Source organism: Sciurus vulgaris (assembly GCF_902686455.1).
Source record: "Sciurus vulgaris genome assembly, chromosome: 4".
Taxonomy (NCBI): Eukaryota; Metazoa; Chordata; class Mammalia; order Rodentia; family Sciuridae; genus Sciurus; species Sciurus vulgaris.
In genome coordinates, this window is record NC_136464.1 from 53,988,694 (window position 1) to 54,016,144 (window position 27,451).

At 34.3% G+C, this 27,451-nt stretch overlaps 1 protein-coding gene across 10 annotated transcripts in view; it reads left to right on the forward strand.

Moving 5' to 3' along the window:
* PPP3CB (protein phosphatase 3 catalytic subunit beta) overlaps positions 1-23,168 on the forward strand; it is a 54,332-nt gene extending 31,164 nt beyond the window's left edge. For 5 of the 10 annotated variants that reach the window (XM_079137098.1, XM_079137090.1, XM_079137093.1 and 2 more), the window contains 6 exons: positions 6,325-6,402; positions 11,427-11,453; positions 13,480-13,564; positions 14,817-14,914; positions 20,122-20,151; positions 21,558-23,168. In XM_079137098.1, coding sequence (XP_078993224.1) covers positions 6,325-6,402; positions 11,427-11,453; positions 13,480-13,564; positions 14,817-14,914; positions 20,122-20,151; positions 21,558-21,736 — 497 coding nt within the window. In that variant the 3' untranslated portion in view covers positions 21,737-23,168. The remainder of the gene's footprint in view (positions 1-6,324; positions 6,403-11,426; positions 11,454-13,479; positions 13,565-14,816; positions 14,915-20,121; positions 20,152-21,557) is intronic. The other 5 variants (XM_079137092.1, XM_079137096.1, XM_079137094.1 and 2 more) reach the window with 5 other exon arrangements.
* Positions 23,169-27,451: the final 4,283 nt, after the last annotated feature.

Below are 27,451 nucleotides of genomic sequence, written 5' to 3' on the forward strand. Positions count from 1 at the left end.
ACTTTGAGCATATATGAGTGGTATGAATTCCTTTTTACCAGTTACTCATCTTTCACAATTATCAAATTGTGGCCAGTCTTATGTCATTTGTAGCCCCATCCACTACTCTTCTCCCTATATGTCCAAATTATTTCAAAGAAAATTGCAGCTAGTATTTTTTTGTGTGTGTCTATGTGTACTTCAAAATATTTCATTAAAAGATGATTCATTTTTTAAAAGTAACTACACCTAAAATCAGTTTCTTCTTTTTTTCTTTCTTTTTTTTTTTTTTTTTTTTTTTCAGTGCTAAAGATCAAACCCAGGGCCTCATGCACACTAGGAAAGCACTCTAGCACTGAGCTCCATACCTGCCTACAGAACTCCTTTGGGGAAGGGAAAATTCAGTAGAAATGTATGTGCATACTATACGGAACTTTTTTTGTATAGTCATAGATCTGAAGTGAATTGGTAACCTCTCTTAGGTTTATTGACCCTAATTTAAGAACCTCTGTTCTAGGGAATCCCATATGGTGTGCTCTTTCAGAAATTGTCATACATGTAGACTCACTCATTTAATTTATTTTTTATTTTATTTATTTATTTATTTTGGTGCTAGGAATTGAACCCAGGGGCCCTTTACCACTGAGCTATATTCTGACCTTTTTTATTTTTCATTTTGAGACAAGGTTTCACTAAGTTGCTCAGTCTTGCATGGAACCTGTGATCCTCTTGCTTCAGCCTCCGGAGGCACTGAGATTGCAGGCATGTGCCACCACATTGGCTATTGAATACATTTTCTAAAAATGCTCTTTTATTCAAGGTACTAAGAATATAAAGATATAAGTAAGATCTTTGCAGATTAATAGAAGACTTGAGATACATAAATAATGATGATAAAATGTAATATGGCTGGAGAATAGTAGGAAAAGAATGAAGAATTTGGTCACTGATTACATCATGAGGATTGTGATCATCACACAAAGATATTGGCACTTTAATAAATGGTTACAAGCCACTGAAACAATTAAAACTTTGGTAGTCATTTAGAAAAAAATAACTGAACTGGGGATTTAGTTTAGAGGCAGTGGTAGAGAGCTTACTTAGCATTTTGTAAGACCCTGAGTTCTATCAGCACTAAGAAAAAAAGGAGAAAAATTACTGTGGTGAATGAATTGGATAGAAGAACTAGAGACCAGGAAGCCTATTATGAAGCTACATCAAAAATTAAGTAGAGGACTTGGGTTGTGGCTCAGTGGCAGAGCAGCGCTTGCCTAGCATGTACAAGGCACTGGGTTCCATTCTCAGCACTGCATCTAAATAAATAAAATAAAGGTCCATTGCCAACTAAAAAAAATTTTTTTTAAAGTTGAGACTTAACGAAGCTGTGGTAGCATTAGAAATGGAGAATGTGGAGAACCAAAAGAACTGTGGAAGTAGAAGCAATAAAACTAAACAAGATTGCATGTTTAAGGAGTAGAAATAGTTGAAGATGACTTGGATATTTTAAGTTTGACAAAAATAATACCATCAACAAACTTTAGTGAGAAAATTCTTCTGACAGCAGCCTTTCACTCCAGTTATTGCTGCTCTTCCTCTTCATTGGGATCTCTAGGTCTTTGTGTCATTTTCTCTTTCTTTTCTTTTATTTTCTCTCTTTCTTTCTTTCTTTCTTTTTTTTTTTTTTAATGGGGGATATTGAACCCTAGGAGCACTTTACCACTGAGTTACATCCCTAGTCCTTTTTATTTTTTTGAAACAAGGTCTCACTAAGTTGCTGAGGCTGGCCTTGAACTTGCTGCAATCCTCCTATATCAGCCTCATAAGTCACTGGGATTATATGACTGTGTCATTTTCCTAATAGTTGGATTGCTTTTTATCTTTCTTCCTTCCTAACATAATGTCAAACTCCTTGCTCTTGTTTATCTACTTCATTTGTCCGAACAATTTTGGCTCTAGTTAAGTACAGTCATCCATTTTCTTCATTATTACAGCCCAGGTTTAGAGCACTATTGGAAATATTCATACAGCCTTACAAATTGGTGCCATACCTTGATTTCTAATATTACCTGAGCTCTCAGTAGTATTTAAACTACTGTAGTCTGCTTCTTCTATTTACCTTAGGATAGAGCTTATATTCTCATCTTTTTTTCCTTAAATACTTCTTCCAGCCATTGTCTTCACTCAGTAAATATACTTGTTAGTAATGGCCACTTTCTCTCCTTATCACTCCCTACTTTATCACAATGTTCATCTTGAATTCTTGTTGAGAGGATAACCCTTCTATCCAGAGGCTTGACCTTCGATTCTGTTAGCCCTCAGTTTCCCCCTACCAAGGAAATTTGATTTATCATTTACATTCTCTGCTCCTCAGACTGTCTTTTATTAGGGGGAGGGGGTGTAACCAGGAGTTGAAACTAGGGAGGGGTGTTTTCCCAATGATCCACATCCCCAACCCTTCTTATTTTTTATCTTGAGACAGGGTCTCACTAAGTTGCTTAGGGCCTCAGTAAGTTGCTTAGACTGACTTTGAACTTGAGATCCTCCTGCCTTAGCCTTCTGAGTTGCTGGGATCACAGGTATGCGACACCACATCTGACTTCTTCAGACTCTCTTGACTAGTTCTTTTATGAATTATTCAGATTTATCTGATTTTTTTAAAATAAATAACATTTCTCCCATTTGATGTCTTTCTCAAACTACTACTTAGCTGTGACTTTCTGGCCATTCTGTCACAATCAAAATTCTGGATGAAAAAGTATTATTTACTTAAAAGCTACTATTTTAGTATTCATAAATGACTCCATGAAACTTTCAAAATGTGCCTTAACTTGACACACAGATTCTTTGACCTTCCTGAAGTTTTTTCAGTCTTATTTCCTGTCTGTTTCATATTCTCTGTTCCAGCTGTAACACAGCATAGACAGTTTCCTGAATTAGCTGTGCCTTTTAAGTTTCATTCTTTCATCCTTTTTATTTTTCATAAATTTTATTGAAATATATTTCATATACCATATGATGGATCTCTTTAAATTGTATAACTAAATGGTTTTTAGTATATTCTATAGACTTTTGCAATCACTACCACAGTCAAGATTGGAACATTTTTTTCATCATCCCCTTTAAGAAACCCTATCCATGCCTGTTAGCAGTCACTCTTCATTTCCCCACAACTCCTTAGGCAGTCACTAATGTACTATCTCCATAGATTTGCCTGTTCCAGACCTCTCATATAAATGGAATCATACATCATGTGTTTTTTTTGTGTGTGACATGAAATTTTTAGGTTCTCCATGTTGTAGTATGAACCAGTTCTTCATTCCTTCTTATGACTAAATAATATTACATTATATTGATATCTCCATTTTGTTTATCTAATCATCAGTTTTAGACATACTTTCTACTTTTATGACTAATACTGAGAAGAACATTCATGTCCAAATTTTTGTGTGGATTTAATTTTTCATTTTTCTGGGAGTAAAATTGCTGTTATATGGCAACTCTTTGATTAACCTTTTGAAGATCTGCCAAACTGTTTCCAAAGCAACTGAATCACTTTACAATCTGACCTGCAGTGTGTAATGGTTCTAGTTTTTCCATGTCCTTGTATAAATTTTTAAAAATTATTTTTATTTTTATTTTAACACTTATTATTGTTTGTCCTTCATATTATTGCTATCATAGTAAATAGTTTATTTTTATTTTTTTTAGTTGTAGATGTACACAATACCTTTATTTTATTTTATTTATTTTTATGTGGTGCTGAGAATCAAACCCAGTGCCTCACACTTGCAAGGGAAGTGCTGTACCACTGAGCCACAACTCCAGCCCCTATAAAGTGGTTTTGATTTGCATTTCCCTAGTTAATGATGTTGAACATCTTTTCATGTGCTATTGGTCATTTATATCTTTGCATGAATGTATTTTCAAATACTTTGTTCATTTATAATTAGGTTTTTTTTATTGCTGTTAAGTTCTATTTTTTTATGTATTCTAGATGCAAATCTCTTATTAGACAAATGATTTGCAAATATTTTCTCCCATTCTATGGGTTGTCTTTTCACTTTCTTAACAATGTCCTTTGAAACACAAGAGTTCTTAGTTTTGTTTTGTTTTTCAGACAGGATCTTGCTATATTGCCCAGGCTGGCCTCAAACTCCTGAGTTCAAGTGATCCCCCTGCTTCAAACTCCTGAGTAGCTGCAACTATAAGCTGGTGCTACCATGCCCAGCTTCAAAAGTTTTTAGTTTTGATAAGTCCTATTTATCTCTTTTTTCTTTTGTTGCTTACGCTTTTGGTGTTATATAGAAGAAACCATTGCCTAATCTAAGCTCATAGAGATAACCCCTGTGTTTTTTACAGGTTTTTTTGTTTTGTTTTGGTTTGGTTTGGTTTTTTAGTAAGAGTTGTATAGTTTTATAGTTTTAGCTCTTATGTGTAGGTCTTTGTTCCATTTTGAGTTAATTTTTATATGTAATGTGTGATATTTTATTCTTTTTTGGTGGACATCCATTTGCCCTATCACTGTTTATTAAAAAGACTGTTGTTTCCCTATTGAATTATTTTGGCACCCTTGTTGAAAATCAACTTACCTTAAATGTGGGTTTTTTTTTTTTTTTTTCTTTCATTGATCTATATGACTTCATAGTTTTTCTTACTTGTGTTTAGAATCCTGTATCTATCTTCTTCACCTGGCAGATTCCAAGTCTAATTGATTATTCCTCTCAGAAGTCATTTACCAAAAGTCTTGACTTCCCCCCAGGTCTTTTGATATCTTTAAATATTTACAGAATAGTTTTTATCACTCACTTTGGTTGATATCTGTTGGTTTCCTTTGGTAGTTCATAAGCCTTTTATGATTAAAGACTGCCTTTCATATCCAAATTCCAAAGCCTTAGCATACTTACCAGCTTTGGGTGTGCTTTTAATACATTTGTAGAAGGAAAAGCAGGTGTTCAGCAATGACACTGAATTTTATTTTGGGTGTATTTCATTTCTTGGTGCTTTCAGAACATTCGGGGGCTAATAATCAATAATTATGCTTATTTATTAATTGAAACTTGATTTCATCTTTCTTACTTTATGGGCTCATTTGTTAGATATTTATTGGGTGTCTGTCACCTGCCAGACATTGTTAAACTCTGGAAACCTAACCTAAGTGGTGAACAAAACAATGTCCTGCACTCTATGGGACTTTCGTTTTAGTAGTTTTGTATATTGTCTAATATACAAATGGTTTAAGAAAGTTGGCAATAAACTATCAAGGAACCTGTAAAAGAGGTCAAGACTGGAAATAAAGACTTTGGAATTAGCTGGGCATGGTGATGCACACCTGTAATCCCACCTTCTTGGGAGCTGAGGTAGGAGATCCCAAGTTTGAGGTCACCCTTAGTGACATAGCGAGACCCTGTTTCAAAATAAAAAATAAAAAGTACTGGGTATATAGATCAGTGGTAAAGTGCCCCTTGGTTCAATTCCCCGTATCACAATAGTGGTAGGGGTGGGAGAGATTCTGGAATCATCTGCAACAAGATGATATTTGAACTATAATTGTAATAATGGGTAGAATTGGCAAGAAGTGGGACATATAAAAAGAATAAGATCACAGAGAGGATCTTGAGGACATACAAATTTTGTTTGAAAAAAAATGGTCTCACAGGTAGGAAAACCTGAAGAGTAGAGTCCTGGAAACCAAGGAAAAAGAGAAGGAAAAATTTAGTATAGTCAAGGAGGATTAAGCCCATGAAAGAGCCATGGGTTCAGATTGTTACATAGTTGATAGTAATTTTAGAAATAAGTTTCAGGGGAGTGGCTGGGGCTGGTTTTTGAAAGAATTGAATCCTGGGACAGTTTTAAAACAGAAAAACTGCCATGATTATTTTCTTACTCCAGTGCCATATAATGAAGACTTGAAATGTGTACCTCTATATGTTATTTCTCTGTTCTCATCTCTTTGGGACTTGATTTTTTTTTTTTTTTCCTGAGAGACCTGAAAATTTATTCCATAAAAGAATCACATTCTCACAGACTTGTTAACCCTGTTTTCATTTTGAAACCTTTTAAAAACTTAATTTCATTATTCCTGCTATCAGAATATGTCTTCTTTGGGGCTGGCATTGTAACTCAATGGTAAAGTGCTTGTCTAGCACGTGTGAACTACTGCTTTCGATTCTCAACACTGCATATAAGCAAATAAAGTAAAGGTCTATTGACAACTAAAAAAATATTTTAAAAAAAATCTGTCTTCTTAGGTTAAACATTTGGCTATTTGTATGAATCATTGCTCTGCATACATAAGGACAGTTGTTATGGGCAACTAACGTGTAACTTTTTTTCTTTTTTGAATAGTGACAGAAATGTTGGTAAATGTTCTGAGTATTTGCTCTGATGATGAACTAATGACTGAAGGTGAAGACCAGTTTGATGGTATGATTACTTATCTTACTATTTTTATTTGAAGTGGTATCTCATAACTATTCAATATACACTCTTTTGCAAAAACAAAAAGTGTTTTCAGTTGGCTATCCTGTTTGATAAGGACAAGTCACTGTCAGATACTGTTCAATATTTAAAAATAATTTTAAGTCACTGTCAGATACTGTTCAATATTTAAAAATAATTTTAAACAGTGATATGGAGAAAAAGATGAATTTTAGAAAAGGGAAAATTTGAAAGAAAGAACAGAAGGAAAGGAAAGTTGAAAAATATTAATGGGATGGGTTCTTCATGAATATGGACACTGGCTTTTTGAAGATAGGGTTTAGTGCAGTATTCTTAGTACATTAGAAACATTTATGAACTCCCAGTATTGCTTTCACTTCTTCTTTGCAGACACCAAATTAAGCTGTTCTCAGTGTGGTTATGTTCTAAAGGATCATTTGCTAGTTTGCTAGAGATCATGAAATTATTTTTTCCATAGAAACAAGGTTATACATGGTTGTTAGTCCTACATAATCCAGTAAGTCTATGTATCTAATGCATATTTATAGTATGAGTGAATACCATAGGAAAAAAATTCCTTTTTCCCCATATTGCTTTATTGGTGCATTATAGTTGCTTTTGTTTTGATATTTTGAAATTTTTATTTAAGATGTAACTGAGTAAATAAAAAGATAAATTATAATGCATTTGTTTTTAGTATACTTTTTATAGTTGTCAGTATTTAAATGTTTTGATGTGTTAAATATGGCTACATATTGGTAAGATTTAAGAGCTGCATCTCCCTCTCTCCTTATCCTTCTCTCTCTCCTTTCTTGCCTGCCTTCTTTCTTTTCTTCTCTTTCCCTTCCCCTTTGCTTTTCCCTTTGCCTTTGCCTTTTTTTTGGGTCTTGTTGCCTAAGCTGGCTTCAAACTCCTGGCTCAAGCTATCATCCCTCAGCCTCCTGAGTAGCTGGGACTACAGGTGTATGCCATCACATCCAGCACGATTATATATTTCTGGGTATATTAATATGGTATAATTTTCTTTGTTAATCTCATATTGGACAATTATGTTAGCCTAAGTTATCATTATTATGAATTATAGTGCAATAAACTTACTTTTACAATAGCTTTTATTTTCCTACTTGGAAAATTTTCAAGATGAGAATGATAGACTTAAAGAATATGAATATTAGCCTCATTATTTTAAGTGTTAACTGCCATATTGCTTTGCAGAAGAATTGGGACCAATATGAAGTACTTCCAGCAATGAATCCCTACACCTATGTCTCCATAGGTCCCATCCCTTCCAGTTTTGGTCATTTTTTCTTATTTTGCTTGGTTACTGTTTTATAGGAAATTAGAGTTGGTTTAATTATACATTTCTTTGATTTATAATGGTGCTATTTTTCCAGCTGTGTAAACTATCCACCTTAATTGATCACTTATTGAATAAAATCTGAGTAAAAAAAAAACTATACAAAATTTTTTCTAACTACAAACAAATGGGGTTTTTTGGTTTTGTTTTGTGGTGCTAGGGATTGTGTTCAGGGCCTCACACACGCTAGGCAAGTACTCTTCCACGGCACTATATTCCCACTCCACTAGTGTGTTTCTTACATACTTTTAAACTCATTTGTTGGAAGTTCAGTGTGAGTATATAGAAATCCTACGCGGTGGCTGTCTCTTGGTGGAAGGTAGATATGCTTTTACTCTTGTACGTTTGTATCAGTTATTTTTTGGTTTGGATAATAAACTTTAGTAATATTTTTTTTATTCTCTTTTGATGTTTGTGTAGAAGTTATTTAAAGTATTTTGTCATATGTTTTTTATTAAAAATTTTAAATAATTTTAAGTAGATTTTTTTTTCCTGTTCTGATATCGCTGTCATAAGATCCAGGCTTATATTGTAGGTGCTTATGATGGGTGTGTGGCTTCAGGCAAGTCACTTCACCTCTGTTTTCCTCCTCTTCAAAGTGAGGATAATACCTATTTCAAAATGTAGGCATTGAGATAATGAATAATTGAAAGTCATTGAAATAATTCTTGGCACATAGCCTACTGAATTTTTTAGGTAAAGTTTTTAGTAATTTGTCAAATGCTGTGAAATACCCAGTGGGTATTTCAGGTGGTATTATATAATTCTATAGCTGTATCTTCTAAACTAAAGATCTCCATAAAATAAGTTTAATTACTATAATTACTCTATCAAATATATAATTATTCCATTTAAGATTATATATATTTTTGGTTAGAAAAATGGTTATTATCCTGTTAAATTAATACTTCAGTATTTTATATTCCTGTTACTATTACAACAGGCATTTCTCAGCTTATTTTCTAGCTCTATAAAGTAATACATTATATATTTGTGAATTTATCTTATATTCAACAATTTAGGTCAACAGAATATTTTGTACAGCAATTTTTAATTGTTTTCCATAACTTTTAAAAATATATCATTTAGGGGCTGGGGAGATAGCTCAGTTGGTAGAGTGCTTGCCTTGTAAGCACAAGGCCCTGAGTTCGATCCCCAGCACCCAAAAAAAAAAATAATAATTTACATAAAGCTGATATTACTTTCTACTTTTTTTCCTTTCTTTTCCTTTTATCTTTAAAATTTCTTAGCATTGTCAATTGTATATTGAATAGGAATAGTAGTAGGTAATGGTTTATTCTTTTTCCTATAACAAAAAGCAAAAGCTGGGTGCAGTGGCACACATCTATAATCCCAGCTACTCAGGAGGCAGTGGCAAGAGAATTGCAAGTTTCAGGCTAGCATTGGCAACTTGGTTAGACCCTATCTCAAAATACAAAATAAAAAGGGCTGGGGATGTATCTCAGTGGTAAAGTGCCTTTGGGTTCAATCCCCTGTACTCCCTTCCCCCAAAAAGCAAAAAGTTCAGAGTCAAACTATACTACTTTAGGTACCTATGATTTTTATGAAAATAGACACTAAATCATTTTTTTGAGATTCAACCAAGGAGTAAATGTATTCTTTCAAAAAAACAGGTAAATGAACATACAAAATGTATTATCCTCTAGTTAGAACATTTTATGTATATTAATTTTTTCTATCATTTTGATTTATTATGCTAATTTATTCACTTTTACATCATCTCAGATTCAAGGGAAAATTGAATTTGATCATTAAAGAGGCAGTATAATTTAATGAAAAAGATAATGATTTAGGTATCTTGTCACTACTGTTTACTAGTAATGTAATCTTGGAAAAGTCACTTAATTTCTTGGGATCTTCTCACCCGTAAATGAGAATAGAGAAGATGAAAATTATTTCCTACTCTTAAGTAATTTAAACATTTTTCAGCACCATTTATGACAGTGTTTCTATGGGAAAATACATTGAGTTCCAGCTTTGAATACTAGAAATAGATGTTCCTTCACTACCAACATGACAGGTGCATTTATTCCTCATTTTTTCACCCTTGCATTACCAAGTATTAGGAGCAGGAACTCTTAAGAAAGTTTTAAGAATATGCATGTCGGTGTTTGCATGGAGGAATGGGAGTGATTTGGGAGATGAAGTACATGGAAGGAATATGGGAGAGAATATTAGGATAGATACTAAGGTTTTGAATGGGATAAAGAACAGAGCTACCAAAACTAGGTTTATTTCTCCTCATTCATGTTTCCTTATTTCATCCTCTTTATCCCATTCCTCTTTTCTCCGTTTCTTTTACCGTGATGGCAAGGCTTCTCTCCCCCTTCCTCTTTTCCTGTGTAGCAATGGAACCATCTTTTGGATGGTCTGGGAAGAAATCTGACTTAAGAAAGAAAATTTGATGGAATGGGGTTTTCTGTGAAGGCAGAATGAGGTTTTAGCTTTTCTTTGGGGAAAAGGAGATAGCAGAATTAGTGACTACATAGTGGCAGGAAGGAAAGTATTTTTTGTATGTTCAAGTCTGAGATTAGGTAAAGGAATAAGAATCTTTATTCTTAAAAGATGAATCTTTGGTACTCTGAATCGTTTAATGTATGTGTGGGGTTGTTTTAAGACAAATTTGCACAGACATTGCATGTAAAAATATATATAGCTTACCTTTTAGAGGTGTTATTTAGTCATAAATTGTTTTTGAAGACTGATAATTAGAATGCATACTGTTTCTTTCAGATATTTAACTTTTTTGTCTTCAGTTTGGTAAAGAAAATACATAATCCATACTTGTTATATAGTGTTACTAAACTTTGCATTTCCTGTAATGCAATCACGTGTCTTAGCATTGGAATGGAAGATACCTTAAATTCAAAATGAAACAACCCCTGCTGCCTACTCTTAGAGCTATTACTTCCTTTGAAACAGTCTGTTACTATTTTTGCAAAAAGATGTCCCCCAAACTCCCAGACTGGATTGAGAACATTAAGCACATGTTGCTTCTGATTATATGCAAAAGTTCTGCAATTCAGATTCAAGAAAACATGTATTCTTATAGAGTGTAGGAGGCTGAGCTTTTGCTTTATTGAAAGTGGTTAAGGTTTTTCACTGAGGTAGTTTATAAAGTTATCTACATTTCTCTGTATATAATACAGATTTTGCAGATGATGTCGTTATTGAAGAACCACACAAGTTTGTATCTGATTTGTGTCATTACCTTTCACTTAACATACTTCCATGGATGACACATTTCTTTAGGGGTATGAGTATAAATGTGCAATTGTTGTTAGCACAGTCTTTTATCAGTCTTATGTGTTTTCACGTGTTTTTTTCTGTCCCTAATTATGTCTACTTTCATCAAATATTATAATCATTCTGTCCATAATTTCTTCTGAACACATATCTTTTAAGAAATCTTTACTTTAGAGCTTTACTCAGTGGCATCCCTCTTTTATTCTTCAGATTCTACAATACTACATTTTTTCAAATTTTCAAATATGAGGGCCTTCATTATTCTCCCTTTCTTTCTACATTCATTCTTCAGTACCACTGCCAAGTTAAATCTCTATCTTTTTATTTGTCTCAACCACCTTTTCTCCATCATTCACTTCCTTTTTTCTGGACTCTCCATCTGAAGAACGGCTCATATATGGCAATAAAAAAGGTACAGACCAGACAGAGTAACGTTGTTTTGAAATATGACTTCATAGGTTATCCTCATGTCCATGTAAGTTAGCACATTCATTCAGTAATGTTTATGCAGAGTCCTTTTGGGCCTTGTGCAAATTTAGTTTCAGTTTTATATGAATTAGTATTTGATGTTTCTAGAAGTCATATTCCAAGATATCTGTCTTTCTGTGCATGGAAATATTTTCCCTCTTTTCATTCCTCTTGTTTTAAAATTTCATTCTTTTGCTTATTTGTAATGTTTTATATTTTCCCTGCATGATTAGGGGTGTTTGATTGTCTGTCTTATTCCCCAAAGTAATTTTACTGTGGACATTTACTTTAATATGATGCATGATGTGTTTGTAGACTGATTTTAAATCCTGATTTGTACAGTGTTTTATATTCTTGTGAATTTTTTTCATTCAAAATCAGTATAGTTTACATATCATTTGGTTTTGTAAACATATAAATTAAGGCTAAAAATACTTATTTACCTTGGTATAGCCATTCTTCCCAGTCCCCTACTGCTCACCCCCAGTCTAGTTATTTTAAAACTTAAAACATAATGTCTATATTAATTCATTAGAATAAAATTAGACACACCTTGCTTGTATCCTTGGACAAGTCACTTAACAAACTTACTGTCTTTGTTTATAAAATGAGAATTTTGCAGTATCCCTAATATCTCTTCAGATTCTTAGATTTTTAGTAATTTTTTGGCATATTAAAAATATACTTTTCTAGTACTAGGGTATCCACACAGTTTTGCACTTATTAAAAGCTGTAGCTTCAGTGCTCATGGTATTACCCTTCAAAACATTATAAATGTGGTCGTGGAGCCTTTTTCTCTAAAATATACGTGTTTTCATCTTTGAAATTGAATTTCTTTTTCTGTTTCCTTGTGATCAGTTCCAGTGATCATCTTAGTTTTTAATTACATATATGTGTATGTTGCTTGAATTTTAAATGAAATGTTTTAGCCTAGAAGACTTAATGATTGTTCAGACCTCTGTATACCTAAGCCCCCTTTTGCTCTAGCATCTTTAGCCTTTCCTTAACCTTCTCCTCAACTATAGTGCTTCCATATGTGTGTTTCATCATGTTGAAGCACAACTTTAATGAACCCAAATACTCTTGGGTCCACAGTGATTCTGATTGCTATATATGAGATAACAGGGCTGAGATTGTTTTTCTTTCTGGAGGCCAAGGGAAGGAAGATAAAACCTTTGAGTCTTCATTCAGCCAAAGATCTAGTTATTTTGGTATATTCTGTATCAGTGATAGTACAACTAACCCTGTAGAGATGAGGCAGTAGTGATCCTTAAGACAGTTTTTAAGAATGTCTTTTCTCATTGCTTATACTCATCTATGGTTGTAAGAATTTGTATTTATACTTGCATGAACTTAGAGGACAACTAGTCAATGAGGTTGAGGTATGCATTGTTGTTAAAATGCTGGTATGGTCCTTAGTTTCAGATTACCTACATAGTAGTCCCTTTATAGCATTATTTTTAGATCAACTTGAAGCAAGGAAGCTTATTCTTTCCTAGTATGGTGGTATATTTTCAGCCTGCATGTTAAAGGCTTTTATGATAGTTAGGGTTAGACTATAGAAGACTGATATCTTGTCTTAGTCTGCATGCCATAGACTCTCATGAAAGTTAAAGACAGTATAGGATTATTAGTAGTTTTTTGTCCTCTAGTTTGTAATGCAAGCTGGGCTTAAGTCCCCACCCCATTGCAATTTTACTGATTAGTACTAGAGTAGTATGAGATAATTAAAGTTTGTGGGTTACTTTTCATCTGTATCTGAATCAGACTCCAGCGTTTGACCATTATTTACTGGAGCCAAACACTGAGGGAGCAAGAAACTTTTGGCATGAGTTCATCTAGTCTCTTCCATGTGAGCTGTTGGCAGGGGATTTGGTATTGGTCCAGATGAGGGTGGAACAGGCTAATGGAATAATGCAAGTGTGGATACCCTAAACTTGAATCTCTCTTTCTATTTATTCCATTGAAAGTAGGTTCAGCTGCAGCCCGGAAAGAAATCATAAGAAACAAAATTCGAGCTATTGGAAAGATGGCAAGAGTCTTCTCTGTTCTCAGGTAATAATATATTTTCCTAATTATTTGTTTTGTAGAAATTGATTTCATTGTTCTTTATTTATGAGCATCATCCCGCTTGACATCTAAAAGCAACATGGTAAAGAAGTTAGTTGTACATTTATGTGCTGAAGAAGGAAACACAAGTTCTTTTAAGTCTAGGGGTATTTTGTTTGTTTGCTTTAGGATTTTTGTTGTTGTTTGCATTGTGCTTTGTGGTGCCGTAGATTGAACCCAGGATATCTTGTATACTTAATATAAATTTTGTCACTGATTCACAACCTGGCACTGAACTAGGATTTTTTCCTTTTGTGATCTGATTCTTTATTGCTCACCTTTGCAAGTATCTCTTGTCCTCTGATGAAAGCACTAAATTTACACCTTGAAAATTAGATCAGATAAGAAGGGGGGGACACTTTTTTTTTAAGAGTATTTCTGATGATTTTACTTATTCATATAAGATTTCCTTTGCTGGGGCCACAAATTAGCTTCTTGAGTTAATTTAAGAAGACCAAGTTTGCTGGGTGTGGTTATGCACTCTTATAAGCCCAGAGATTGGGAGACTGAGGCAGGAGGATTAGGAGTTCAAAGCCAGCCTCAGCAATGGCGAGACACTAAGCAACTCAGTGAGACCCTGGCTCTGAATAAAATACAAAATAAGGCTGGGGTTGTGGCTCAGTGTTTGAGTGACCCCGAATCCTGAATTCAAAAGAAAAAAAAAAGACCAAGTTTAATCATGCAAATGAATAAGCCAGGCCTTAAAATTTTGTTTGCAAACGGGGTTTGGTGGCACACTTTTGTAGTCCAGCCACTTGAGAGGCTAAGGAAGGAAGATCCCATGTTTGAGGCCAACCTGGGCAATTTAGCAAAATACCCTGTCTCAAAACAAAAGGACTAGGGATGTAGCTCACTACGTGCCTAGCCTTGCCTTCATTCAATCCACTGTATCATAGATTAATTAGCAAAACTGATTACATCAGACATTTGAACTTTAGGGAATATGAAATACCATATTTTCTCAATTGTATGATGCCCACTGATATTCTTACCACATAATAAAGCCTTTGAGGAAAAACTATATATCTCAGTTGTAAGTTATATTTCCGAATCTGAAACATTTAGAATATGGAAAAATATGTCTTATAATTGAGGGAAATATGATAATAACAATGAGTTGTAAAGTATATACATGGCCCTCTTTTAAACTATGTACTTATTGGGAATCTTTGATGTTTATTTTATTTCTGTGCTGTAGGGAGGAGAGTGAAAGTGTGCTGACACTCAAGGGCCTGACTCCCACAGGGATGTTGCCTAGTGGAGTGTTGGCTGGAGGACGTCAGACCCTGCAAAGTGGTAATGATGTTATGCAACTTGCTGTGCCTCAGATGGACTGGGGCACACCTCACTCTTTTGCTAACAATTCACATAATGCATGCAGGGAATTCCTTCTGCTTTTTAGTTCCTGTCTCAGCAGTTGACGCAGGCAGGTTACTATGTGATAGGTAGTGTCTAATTAATACCTGACCAGGGCAGAATACTGATAGAATGGATAATCCTTTAAGTTGAAAATAATGATCAGGTCCTCAGCTTTTCATGAAAAGATATGGGAGCAGCTTATAAAGTCTGAAATATATATTTATTTATTCATTTGTCTAATGCACCCTTTTCTTTTAAAAGCCCCAGGTTAGAATGTGAATCAGGGGCATCCATATCACTAAAATGGAAATGTAATTCCAAGTTTCTTATTTTTTAATTTATGTAATTGTATTAGATGATGCTATATTTTCAGATACTTAATTTTAGAATTAACAATCTGCTTAGACCCTAGAACAGTACTTATGTTCTTCACTTGCCGCAAGATTTTGTGCAAGGTTTTGTACTATGGTAAATGATGCCAAAGTTTGTTTTCTGTGGTGTTTGTCAAATGTTCTATGTATAATTGACTGTCTGTAACATGCTGTTTCCTTCCTCTGCAGATGTAGCTGCTTTCCTAAATCTATCTGTCTTTCTATAGGTTAGCTGTATGTTTGTAAAAGTATGTTCAGTTAAATTACTCTTATCAGACACTTTCTGTCTTTTGATGTAGAAGCAGCTTTGTAGCACCTTGTTTTGAGGTTTGCTGCATTTGTTGCTGCACTTTGTGCATTCTGAACATGAATGTAACATTAGCTATTAAGTCATTGTTATAAATGGGTGAATTTAAATCCTGTAAGTTAAAATTGAAAGGGTGTTATTAAGTGTGCCTTTATTTTGCATGAAAATAAAAAGAATTATGCGTAAAGCATTCCTGTAATCTGGCTCTTTGAATATTTTATATATTTTTTAGAAAATGAACTTTTTGGCATAAGTATTTGTGTAAATACTGGGTTAACTTTTTAAAGCCCATTACAGATTATATAGAAGAAAGTGATGTGAATGTTGTAGCCTATACACAGTAACTCGAATTGTAAATTTCTTTCCCTGGTGGTTGGAAACAATGATTGTGAAGTGAAAAAGCCTGAATTTATATTTTATTGTAGGTACATTTGACAGCCCTCCAAGGGTCACTGTTCTATTAAAATAAGACAGCAATAGACTTGATGTTTTGCTTAGTATGAATAACACTTTCTTTTTGGTGTTGTAATTAGTGAATTTTTTAAAGTTAAAAAAAGGAAATTAATTTTTTTTTACTACTTTTGAATTAGATTGACCTTTCACAGTTTCATTTAGCCCCATTATAAACCCTTTTTAATAAAAATGTTTTTTTCTTTAGACAGTTGTTACTTGTAGTCTATACATGTTCTATTTTATATGTTACTGTATTGTCTGCTTCCACTACTGGCATATTTGAGAAGTACAAATATTTTGAAATTATAGTTTCAAATTTTCATTCTGAATGAAATTAAGACCCCGCCAATCCCTGTGTTGGGCATCAAATCCAACATGCTAAGCACATATTCTACCACTGAGCTATACCTCCTGCCCTTTTCCTTTTTTCTTTCTTTTTTTTTAATTCATTAAAAAAAACTCTGCTTTGATTCTCTTTATATTATTGCCCTCCTTTTTAAAATTATGAACATTAGAAAAATGAGCTAAAAAGAATTTCATGAATGTACATAAAACAAATTAAGAACACTTTTAAACATTCAATAAACTTAGCAAAAATGTTAATTAGAAAAGGAAGAATCTTGATAGCTTAAGAAATGTTATATTTTCCTTCCTCTTCGATTAGAAAAATACCTAAAAGTACCATACTTAATAAATCCACACTACAGTCATCTCTCAAGTATCCTTGGATATGTATATACACACACGTTACTACTTTTACATCATATCCATAGCAAACTTGCTTTCAGATTTCAGTTAGTACCTGGTAATTATATGGTTTGTTGATAACTCAGATCTTCTATTTAGTTTTAATAGTATGCAGCCCGAAGCTCATTCCTCCAACCTGGAAACCACCCTCAACTGAAGGGAAGGTTTGAAAGACAGCAGCTTTGATGAAGGGACTGTCTATTCCCAGCATAGAGTGAGTTACTAGAAGGAGCTGAGTTTCAGGGGTCTAATTTGGGAAAGTGGATAGCTTCCTAGTTCTGCTAGTAATGGCTTTTGGTAGTATGCATTGAGCATTTCCCTAGCATAAGATAAACCCATATTTTAAGCAAATAACAAAACTCATACAGTAACTATGAGATTTTTCAAAAAATTATCTAACATTTTTAATTTCAGTAGATATATTCCCTGATGTTAGTGTGTACAACTGAGAGTTATTGAAAAAAAGAAAACTTAATTCTGAGACCTCAGTTATATTGTCAGAAAATACAAATTATCTTTTTAATAACTTTAATTTACATGATGCTTGTTGAGCAGGCTTACAAATCACACAATTCTATTGTGGCTAGATTTTATGTTCATATTTCATGTACATTTTCCTAGTGGAAATTTGATTGGGAGATAGCCCTGTAATGCTGCCATCACCAGGACCTGTTTAGAAAAATATACAGTTGTCTATTTTTTATAATGTCAAATTCCTCTTAGCCTTATCTTATGTTGTATTCAGGAATACAGTTTAAGACGGCACCATACTTACTAGGGCTAAGTTAAGATACCCTCTGTAAGTGAAAATACATAGAGAAGAAATACAATAATTCCTCTCATGTAGAATTTTGCCCAGATCTCTTTCTTTCCAACTTAATTTCATAGCTTCAAATGCCCATCTTTTAATTCTAAACATTCAAGTTTGACATAATGTGTAGTTTTGATATCCATGGAATTGATTTTAGAAGTATATTATGACATTTCATAATTTGAAAAAAAATTTATGAACAGACTTTAAATAATTGTTATAATCATGTAGATACCAGTTCTCATACTGAGATAATTTTTATTCCTAATTTATTACCAAATATATAAGTTATTTAGTATTTCACATAAGGTCACTTTCTGTTTTTATTTTTTGCAATACTAGGGACTAAACTCAGGCATGCACCACAACTTAGCTATATCCCCATCCTTTATTTATTTATTTATTTATTTATTATTATTTTTTTAGTTGTCAATGGATCTTTTATTTATGTATATGTGGTTTTGATTTTCGAACCCAGGGTCTCACACATGCCAGGCATGCGCTCTACACTGAGCCACAACTCCAGCCCCCTTTATTTATTTTTTAATTTGAGACAAGTTCTCACGAAGTTTCAGAGGCTGACCTTAAACTTTTGACTCCCCTGCCTCAGCCTCCTGAGTCTCTGGTGTATACCCACCACTGCGCCCAGCTATATAAAGTCACTTTTGTTACCACAAACTCTTTAAAAACTATTCTAATAGTCATTTTATTTTCTCCCTAGTGTTTAAATTATTAAGAAAATTGTTCATATTTTGAAGAGTTTTAGGGTTGATCAAGTAGAGATGGGTCATTTATCTTGGTTTTCTGTCTGGGCTAATTTATAAGAGTAATTTCCAGGAGTACAAGGCTAGTGTTATTTTGTTTGTTTTTTTTTTCCCCCAATGGGGATTTGAATAGTGAGCATAAAATAAGTGTGTTTGATTTGCACTATAATTTAACAAGGAAAATGAACTCTTCCTTTATTCAGTATTCATCATACTTCCTTTTGATCCTTAATTTACTTATCATCTGGTTAAGATCACCAATATTTTCTAATTTAGTCTACATTAATTTCCTTAGATTCATCTCTGTTCTTTCTACTTTAAGAACTTCTTTGGATAAAATGTATCATTTCTAAATCATATCTACTCCTAAAATAACATTTCAAGAATAAATATTCTAATTGGCCTTATTGTAGAAGAAACAAAGTAGAAGGGATGGGATATTATTATTACAAATATTCCAAATAATGAGCAATATTATGAGGCAATATTATTCTCTACAATTTTAGATCCTGGTACTCACCTCTGTGTGTGCTCTTTTTACAGTTTAAACCCAGCAATGAATGAGCTGACAGAGAACCTTTGACTACAAAATGTACAACTAAATATGTTGAAGTTTTTAAAATGGGCTATACCAATCAATACCAAGAATGTATTTTTCATTTATAATATGACCTATATGTATGTCCATATAATGAAATAATTAGAATTTATTGCCTGAACAACCTTCATTACATCCCTTGATGCCTCTGTAATTGGCATATGAATTCAAAAAGATGTTCAGTAGTCTTTCTTCAATGAAGAATATAGTTCTTAAGACAAATTCAAGTTCATGATAAACTGAATATAAATGGGTTTTTAAAGGTTATAGATATTTAACTTAATTGGATCATCCATATTAGAATAATAGCTGGGCATGGCGACATGGAAGCTGAGGCAGGAAGACTGCTTGAGCCCCAGAATTTGAGGTCTGCCTCAGCAACATAGTGAGACTGACTCAAAAAGAAAAGAAAAAATTTGATAGGAAGGGAGGTTCTTGGGAGATAAGTAGGGTGCTTTTCTCCATAAAGAACAAAGCTACAGAATGATTTTACGTACACTAATTTGTCAAAGTTATGGCCCTTAAATTTCATTGTAACCACACCAGCTTTTTCTACTTATGCTTTATCTTACAAATTAGAAATAATAGGAACACCTTACTGACCTCTTCTAGTTTATGTCTAGATAACCAACTGGTGTTGGGTATTGTTTCCATTAGGCATAAAAGAAGACTTTCCTGTTTGCTTTCCTCTACAATTCTGTCATAATTTTGCCCTAGAGAATTTTCCTGTGACTGTATTGAATGTGATATAATAAACATAATGGAAAATTCTAATGCTCTCAAAATACTAAATTTGCCATGGGAATATAAAGCTAAAGTGCATCTGCATGGGTGCTGAGGTGTCTGTGTTTACAGTAGGTCTAAATGTTCTGTGCTGAGTGATGTCGTAGTGCTGTGTGTAAACTGTGCTGTGTCAGGAGTTGGGGGATTGGATGGGGCTCTCTAATATGGGTACTATTTATGTTAAATTGTAAATTATGATGTAGTATGGGGTACTGTGATATTTTAAGTGATCATTGCCTTTTCTGCTGTACAATATGACCCTTCTCATCTCTCTCATTCATTTTGCATGCCTCTGCTCACTTCTGTACAGCCACAGTTGAGGCTATTGAGGCTGAAAAAGGTACGATCAGAGTCCTTACACTGGGCAGAGATCTGTGGTGTGGGGGTGGGCATCAGAGAATGTCCTGTGGGTGTGTCTTACGCCTAGCTTGCACAGCTTAAGATGAATCATACTCACTGACTCATTAAGTGTAACAGTCACATTCTTCTTTAAAAAAACAAAAACAAGAACACAAGGGCTGATGCCCATAGTCACAATCTGTTTTTTCTCTTTTCTAGCATAATATGCATCCAGAATTTAATGTTCCTGATTTCTTTAGATTAAAGGATGTTATGCTATATATTACAACATTTAAAATTGCCTATTTTAATGGAAATTACTAAACTGACCCTGCAAGTAAAGATTTGCTCCATATTTTGTATAATTCTGTACTACTCAGATTTTTTTTTTCCCTAGGCAAAAAACCCATAGAAAATATTACTGTATGATCCAATTTTTTTTCAACTGTAGTTTGGGCTACAGTTTGCTGATGAAATTATACTTGTGTATATCATGTATTGACTTGTTATTACACATTATTGAATGTTTTGTCTAGCTGTTTGTCTGGTTTGCAGGCATAACTGAGTCACAGGGTTTGGTTGCATATGTAGAGCAGCCAAATTATAAATAGTAGTATGAAAAATTTTCTGTGAACATTTTAATAATGGAGGATGCACTATTCCTTATTAATTGAGTGAGAAACCAGAACAATTGGTGAAGGATTGCCACTTATTTTGGATTTCCAAATAATTTGTAGTAAATAACTAGTGAATTAAGGCAGACATATGCTAAAATATGAAAATCTAAATACTTTTTGCTATCAGCCAAACACAGATCTAACTTCTGGAGGTATTTCTCACCTTTTCATTTCATATTGGTGGTAATAGAGTGATGACCTCCAAGCTAGTGCTGATCTACTAAATTTTAATTTAACTTTACCTCTTTCTCTTCCCAAGCTCTTGGTACAGATGTGTGTATTGAGGATTAACCTTGTTTAGCTTCCTCACTTGCCCCTGCTCTTGTTGGTATCTAACTGTGATAGTCACTGGTGATCTTAGAGTCTGAGGTAGGAGATAACTGGTTTAGTAGAAGTCAGACTGATAACCTGAGACTATTGCCTGGAGATTGATTTTTGTGGCCAGGGAAGTTCATTTTTGTGTGTGTTTTTTTTTTTTTTTTTTTTTTTTTTTAAATAAGGCTATGCTAACACTTGTCATCTGTGAAACTATCATGTTTATATTTAAGTCTAAATAAACATTTCACATTTTAAGGGGAAGACTGGAATGGGGATAGGATTCAGTTAAAGTTAAGATTTAAGTATTGCTACTTACGGCTAATTTCTTTCTTCTTAAAAATCATTAACAATGTTTTTGAAATCTCAGAATTGTTTTACAATTACTGACTTATCAAATTTGCATTTTGTTAAGCAATACGAGGATTCTCTCCACCACATAGAATCTGCAGTTTTGAAGAGGCAAAGGGTTTGGATAGGATCAATGAGAGAATGCCACCCCGGAAAGATGCTGTACAGCAAGATGGTTTTAATTCTCTGAACACCGCACATGCCACTGAGAACCACGGGACTGGCAACCATAGTGCCCAGTGACCAGCGGCTTCCCAGGGACTCTCACATCTCGGGCCCCAAATGGACAGATCACCCGAGGAGCTGGAGGGGTGGCCAAGTGGACTATAAAACTCACAGTCCCTCTGAAGAAACCATTGTGCTTTTTGAGACCCTAGCCCCCTTCCTGGATGGAGGCTTGAGGGCCCTGGGACATGTTGTGCTGTCTGATAAGATTGGGTCATCGCTGCCAAGGTGGAGAGCAGTGAGCATGGGGCTTGGGGCAATTTCCAGTGGAGGGCATCTACACCTCCATTTATGCTTGTGGTTCACACATTTAAGTTTACAATGAGATTTTTTTTCCCCTCCGTAGAATTAGATTTTTTTCAACCATGACTTCAAATGCAATCCTAAGAGTTAATGTAGACTTTTTTTTTTTTTCCCAATGAAATGTCTTTAAAGAATGAATTAGCATGGTCTTAAAATATATTTCTGAGGTTACTAGCTGTATTTTGAATTGTAGGCAAAATGCTAAGAAACCCAGTTGGCATTTATACAAAAATGCTGACCTCAGGTGTGTTGTTCTTAAATGTGGCTAATTCTGTAACAGTCTTGATATTTTTCAGTTTATGAATGCACAAACTATTTCTAGAAAGACTTACTTGAACTCAAATCCAAAAACTAATTTAGAATCTTTTTTGCCCAGATCTTTTGAGCTTTACGCCCCAGAGATTTAAGAAAACCTCTAAATTTCAAAATTATGAAGAATTACAGAATTACTCATTTAAGGTACTTTAAAAGAAGTTTGTACATTGTCAAAGTATATTTTAATTCAAACCATGTCTGTAAAACTTGACGTATTTTGTGTATGCATGTTTTCATTTTGCAAATATTTAATATATAGACTTATGATGTACAGGTACAACATGTAGTATAGGTTATTTAGATGTTATGAGAAATTTTAGTTCATTGTGAGTATTCCAGTTGCTTAAATAGCCACCAGGGTGATTTGCTGCTGGCTTTCTATCATTTTTATGTTTTAATGCAAAGGAAATTTTAAAATGTTCTGGAAATGTTTTTGATTAAGCAATGCAGCCTAGAAGCAATGGTTCTTTTCAGTCCTTCAGATGTTAGTGGAAGCATAAGTCAAGACTGCATGTTGAATTTTTTCTTTTGATAGTTACAGAAATGCTTGGTTAAACTCAATGGAACCATGTGCTAATTTTACACAGTTATTGACCTGTATTGATTGCCACTGTAGTTTGATATTTTCCTTTATTTTGTGGCCTGCTTCCCTCATGCCCTGGAATACAATTTGGAGCTCCAGGCAGCGGAACCATCTATTGTTTTGTTTGCCAGAAAGTGCACCCTGTATGGTCTCCTGTCTAAGTTGGAAATATTATGCATGTGCAGGACTATTCGAGTATTTTATAAACAGTAGCACACAATAAATTCCATGCATGGGCCGCTGTTCCTATCTCTGTGTTGGGTTTTATTTGGAAGGTACAGTCTGATTTGAACTTTTTCTGCAAATCAAAAAAATCCTGTTAATGGAGCTGGGATATCCTTCAGAGAAGATTATATCCCAGATATTTTATGGTGATTTGGTGAATTAAATTCTTATCTTTATAAAATTTACCTTCTTTTCCTTAAAGTTTTATTTTACTTGTTTTACATGAACATTAGTAATTGAGCACTAGAGGACTTTGGGTGACTTCTGTAGGCCTCAGATATAATTTTAAAAATCACTATTTTCGTTGATTTTTTAATTGAAAGAAAATGTTCTTGTGTATAATTCTGTTATAGTGATATTGAGAAATTATTGGATGTTTTAGCAATAAGTAAAATATTAATGATATTGGATTTTCTTGTGATCATACTCCTGCTTTTCCATAATCAAAATAAGTATAGGATTTTGTAAATTGAGGAAAATAAAGATATTGTTCACATTTTATAAATCATAATTTAATTATAGTTCTGAACAATAATTGCAGTGATATGCATTTTAGAGCATTAATTCACATAAAGACATATTAGCCTAATCCAGATAACAAACAGAACTTCTCAAATTATTTGTTATTACACTTTTATTTGCTGTAACATTAGCTTGCAAACCAGTCCATGAACTGACTCTAAAGTGATTATGGGGGCTGGGGAGATAGCTCAGTCAAGCACAAGGCCCTGGGTTTGATCCCTAACACCCAAAAAATAAAATAAAATAAAGTGATTATGGACAGCATACGTCAGAGAGCTTTCTTATGTTACTGTTTTATGAAAGTTATGGATCCCTGAAGTTGGAATTTGACTAGTATATCAGGTGCCAGAAACTTCCTTAGTCCTTAGGTTTATCACTGGAGTTAAATATCGTGTTTGTTGGAAGCGTGGGTAAGCATAAAACATCTTTAGCAAACTGGAGAACTATGGGTTGATGGTAAAAATTAGGGAGAGAAAAGTAGAAGAAAGGAACAATTTACAGCATACACGAAGAGTGGGAGAATGTTACTCAGCCTCACAGACCACTTCATACTACTGAATGGGAACCTCTCTGTAGTCTTTCTTCATAGTAGGTTTCACAGAAAACTATTTGTGAAGTATTTGTTTACATATTTTGAACTCATGATGAATGAAAATTTTAAAAATTTCTTCTCAAATTATAACTTTAGTCAGGTACATGCTACACACCTGTAATCCAAGTGACTTGGGAGCCTGAGGCAAGAGGATTACAAATTCAAGGACAACCTCAACAAATTAGTGAGACCCTGTCTCAAAAAAAAAAAAAGGACTGGGTATGTAATTTAGTGGTAAAGCTCTCCTAGGTTCAATCCCCACTACCAAAAAAATAAAAATGAAAGAATTACTTTGAATGTCTACCAGTGCAAGTAGTAGTATGGTAAAATATAAATATTCAACATTAAAATTTTTACATATCATTCTCCTTTATAGTCAGAGATGACACTTGAAATTAGCAGTCAGTCTCTGACTTATTTATCTTCTACATTTCAGCCATTAATAACAGAACTCAAACCCCTTTAAGGTTCATAGTTACATTTTGAGGCCAGTTAAGTTTGAAGTTGGCCTGAAAACTTTGTTGAACACAAATCACTCCTATTTTATTGAGGATATTTGTCTATTATAACTGATTTTCCTTTGTTCACAGATATTCTATAAAATATTCCATTTCATTACCTTCTTAACAATTTTATTCCACCTTCCCTGCTTATAATTTGTGCTTTCTACAGTTTGGGATTTCTTTAGAATCCATTTTCTGCTTCAAAACTATATGAATTGATTGGCTTCATTCTAAGACCTCATTGCATTCCCCAGTGTGATGATTCATGGAGGCAGGTAAGTGACAGCTCAAGTCAGGTCAGGTCTTGGAGTCATGTAGGATGACTACCCCTAATGTCTCCTGTTCTACAGCTCAATAGTTCTAAGTACAAATGAGCTAGGAATGTGAAATTGAAATCCTTATATCAGCATCTGTTACAAGAAGGAATGAGATGGTTGACTTCTATTTTCTGTTCCTAGGAATAATAGGCATTTTCATTCATTAACTAAAATGTTTGTCTGTCTTATATTAATATTGCAAAAATGCTTATTCCTTTTTTAAATGGAATAAATGTCCATTGGAATAGAATGTCCTTAATGATACTCTCCTTTTAAGAAAAGTTAATTATTAATTCTGCATGTTTCCCCTATAGTTGGATTGTCCTTTGTGTCATTGAATGACCATTTCTTTTTTCTTTTCTTGAGGAATTATATTTGTAGTTAAGCCTAGATTGGACATAGTTGAGTTCTATTTAAGCAGTGTTTGTTATGCCACAAAAGGACATTGGACTTGAAGGAACTCATCCTGGATCTAGATTGACATCCAAGGACTCCGGAGATTCCTGTTCCTTCTGTGCTATTGCCTCCCTTTCCAACCAACTACTGACTTCTGAACTAATCCCAAGGATTTTTTTTTTTTCTTTCTTTTTTTTTTCTTTCTTGCTTTTTTTTCTTCTGGCGCTGTAAAGTAAGAGCAAAAATACCACCTTGAGAGAAGTCCAGGAAGCAGTAAGTTTCATCTTTCTTCAGCCTGCCTGGCTTTTGGTGAGTTTGGGAGTGTTGACAGTCTTGAGCCCTCTTGGCAGAGAGTCGGGTCAGAAAGAGAGAAGCCCTTGGGCAGGGTTCCAGATTCTTACTTGCCTCATTAGGGAGAATTCAGCTTTGGCTAGCTGGCTGGCTGGCAGGACACACTTAATCACTGAGACCCAGCATTTTCAGCAGTTTGTAGAGGAAAGTGATATGAAGGAACAGCTGCAAGTAAGCTACAACCTAGATCTGAGGAGATCAAACACTCACTTCACTTGGAGGAAAGAGAGAAGGAAGGAAACCTAGGGCTTAGCAGGGTAAGTTACTTTCCCATCAACCTGTCTTCTTCCTTAGTTTATAATTGAGTAAAGTATTTATCACCCTAGGAAGTGTTAATCACTGATTAAGCAGCTGAATCATAACAGCAATGTTCTTAGTTTTTTTTCCTTTTCTCTTTACCCCTACCCCTTTGAGGATCCCCAGTAACCAAACTCACTCCTCCTCACCTCCCCAGAGATATTTTGTGTTTGCTAATAAATTAGAGAAATTTAGATGGGTCCTAGTGGTCTGTATTTAGATAACTGTGATTTAGGTGAAACTTAGGGCTTTTGTTGGTAAGGGAGAAAAATGGGAGTCCTGTTTTCTAGCAATAGGTTAATATTTTGTCTTATAATTTGGAGATGAATGGTATGACTTTCTCTGGACTGTTGAACCCAGGGCCTTGTGCTTACAAGGCAAGCACTCTACCGACTGAGCTATCTCCCCAGCTCCTAGGTTGTCAATTTCTTATCTCCTTTGCAGTCCTTGGTGTTGGTCTTTTCTCTTTAATATACTGGAAATAAGTTAGAGCCTAAGTCACTAGGGATGACTAGAAAAAAAGATAAGGTGATTCCCTTTCTGGAAAGTTCTAAGAGCTTACCACAATTCTTTGCAGTTTCACCCTTGTCACCCCTCTATTTTTACCCTCTGCTTCTGTTTTTACCCCTTGAATGCAGAGGACTCTGGGGCTCTTTGCAGGAAAGTTAGAGCCAGGGAAGCTGTATTAGGACCTGGGATACAAAAAAGCTCACACATGAGCCTGATGATACATATATAGATGCAAATGCAAAGACTTGCTTCTCATTCCTGCCTTATTACCGTCTGTCAGAATGTTAGCACATTTGTACCATAGATCATCAATGTATGCTAGATGCAGAAGAACCTGTGACATTAGGGATTTTGTCATCATCAGTTCTTTTCACCAAACCGTATGCTTCTTTTAACTTATAGCTAGTTACATTAACCCCCATATTACCAAGAGTTAATCTTCTGTTGAAGGAAGACATCCTTGGAAATGGAATTAAACAATACCTTTTGGCTTTTTTTTTTTTTTTTTGGGGGGGGGGTACTGGGGATCGAACCTAGGGCCTTGTGCTTACAAGGCAAGCACTCTACCGACTAAGCTATCTCCCCAGCCCCTTACCTTTTGGACCTTAATTGGCTTGCAGCAAAAAGGTTTATGCATTAGCATCAGGAAGATGGAGATAAGTCCTGAAATTCAAGACCTTAAAATTGTGTCAAAGGTACTTTCCATCTATACTTGTAAGTGGGGGGAAAATTTTTCAACCTTTTAAAAATTTTTTTGGTGATAGCGCAAATGGAGTTTCAAGGGTGCTATACCACTGAGCTACATCCCCAGCCCTTATT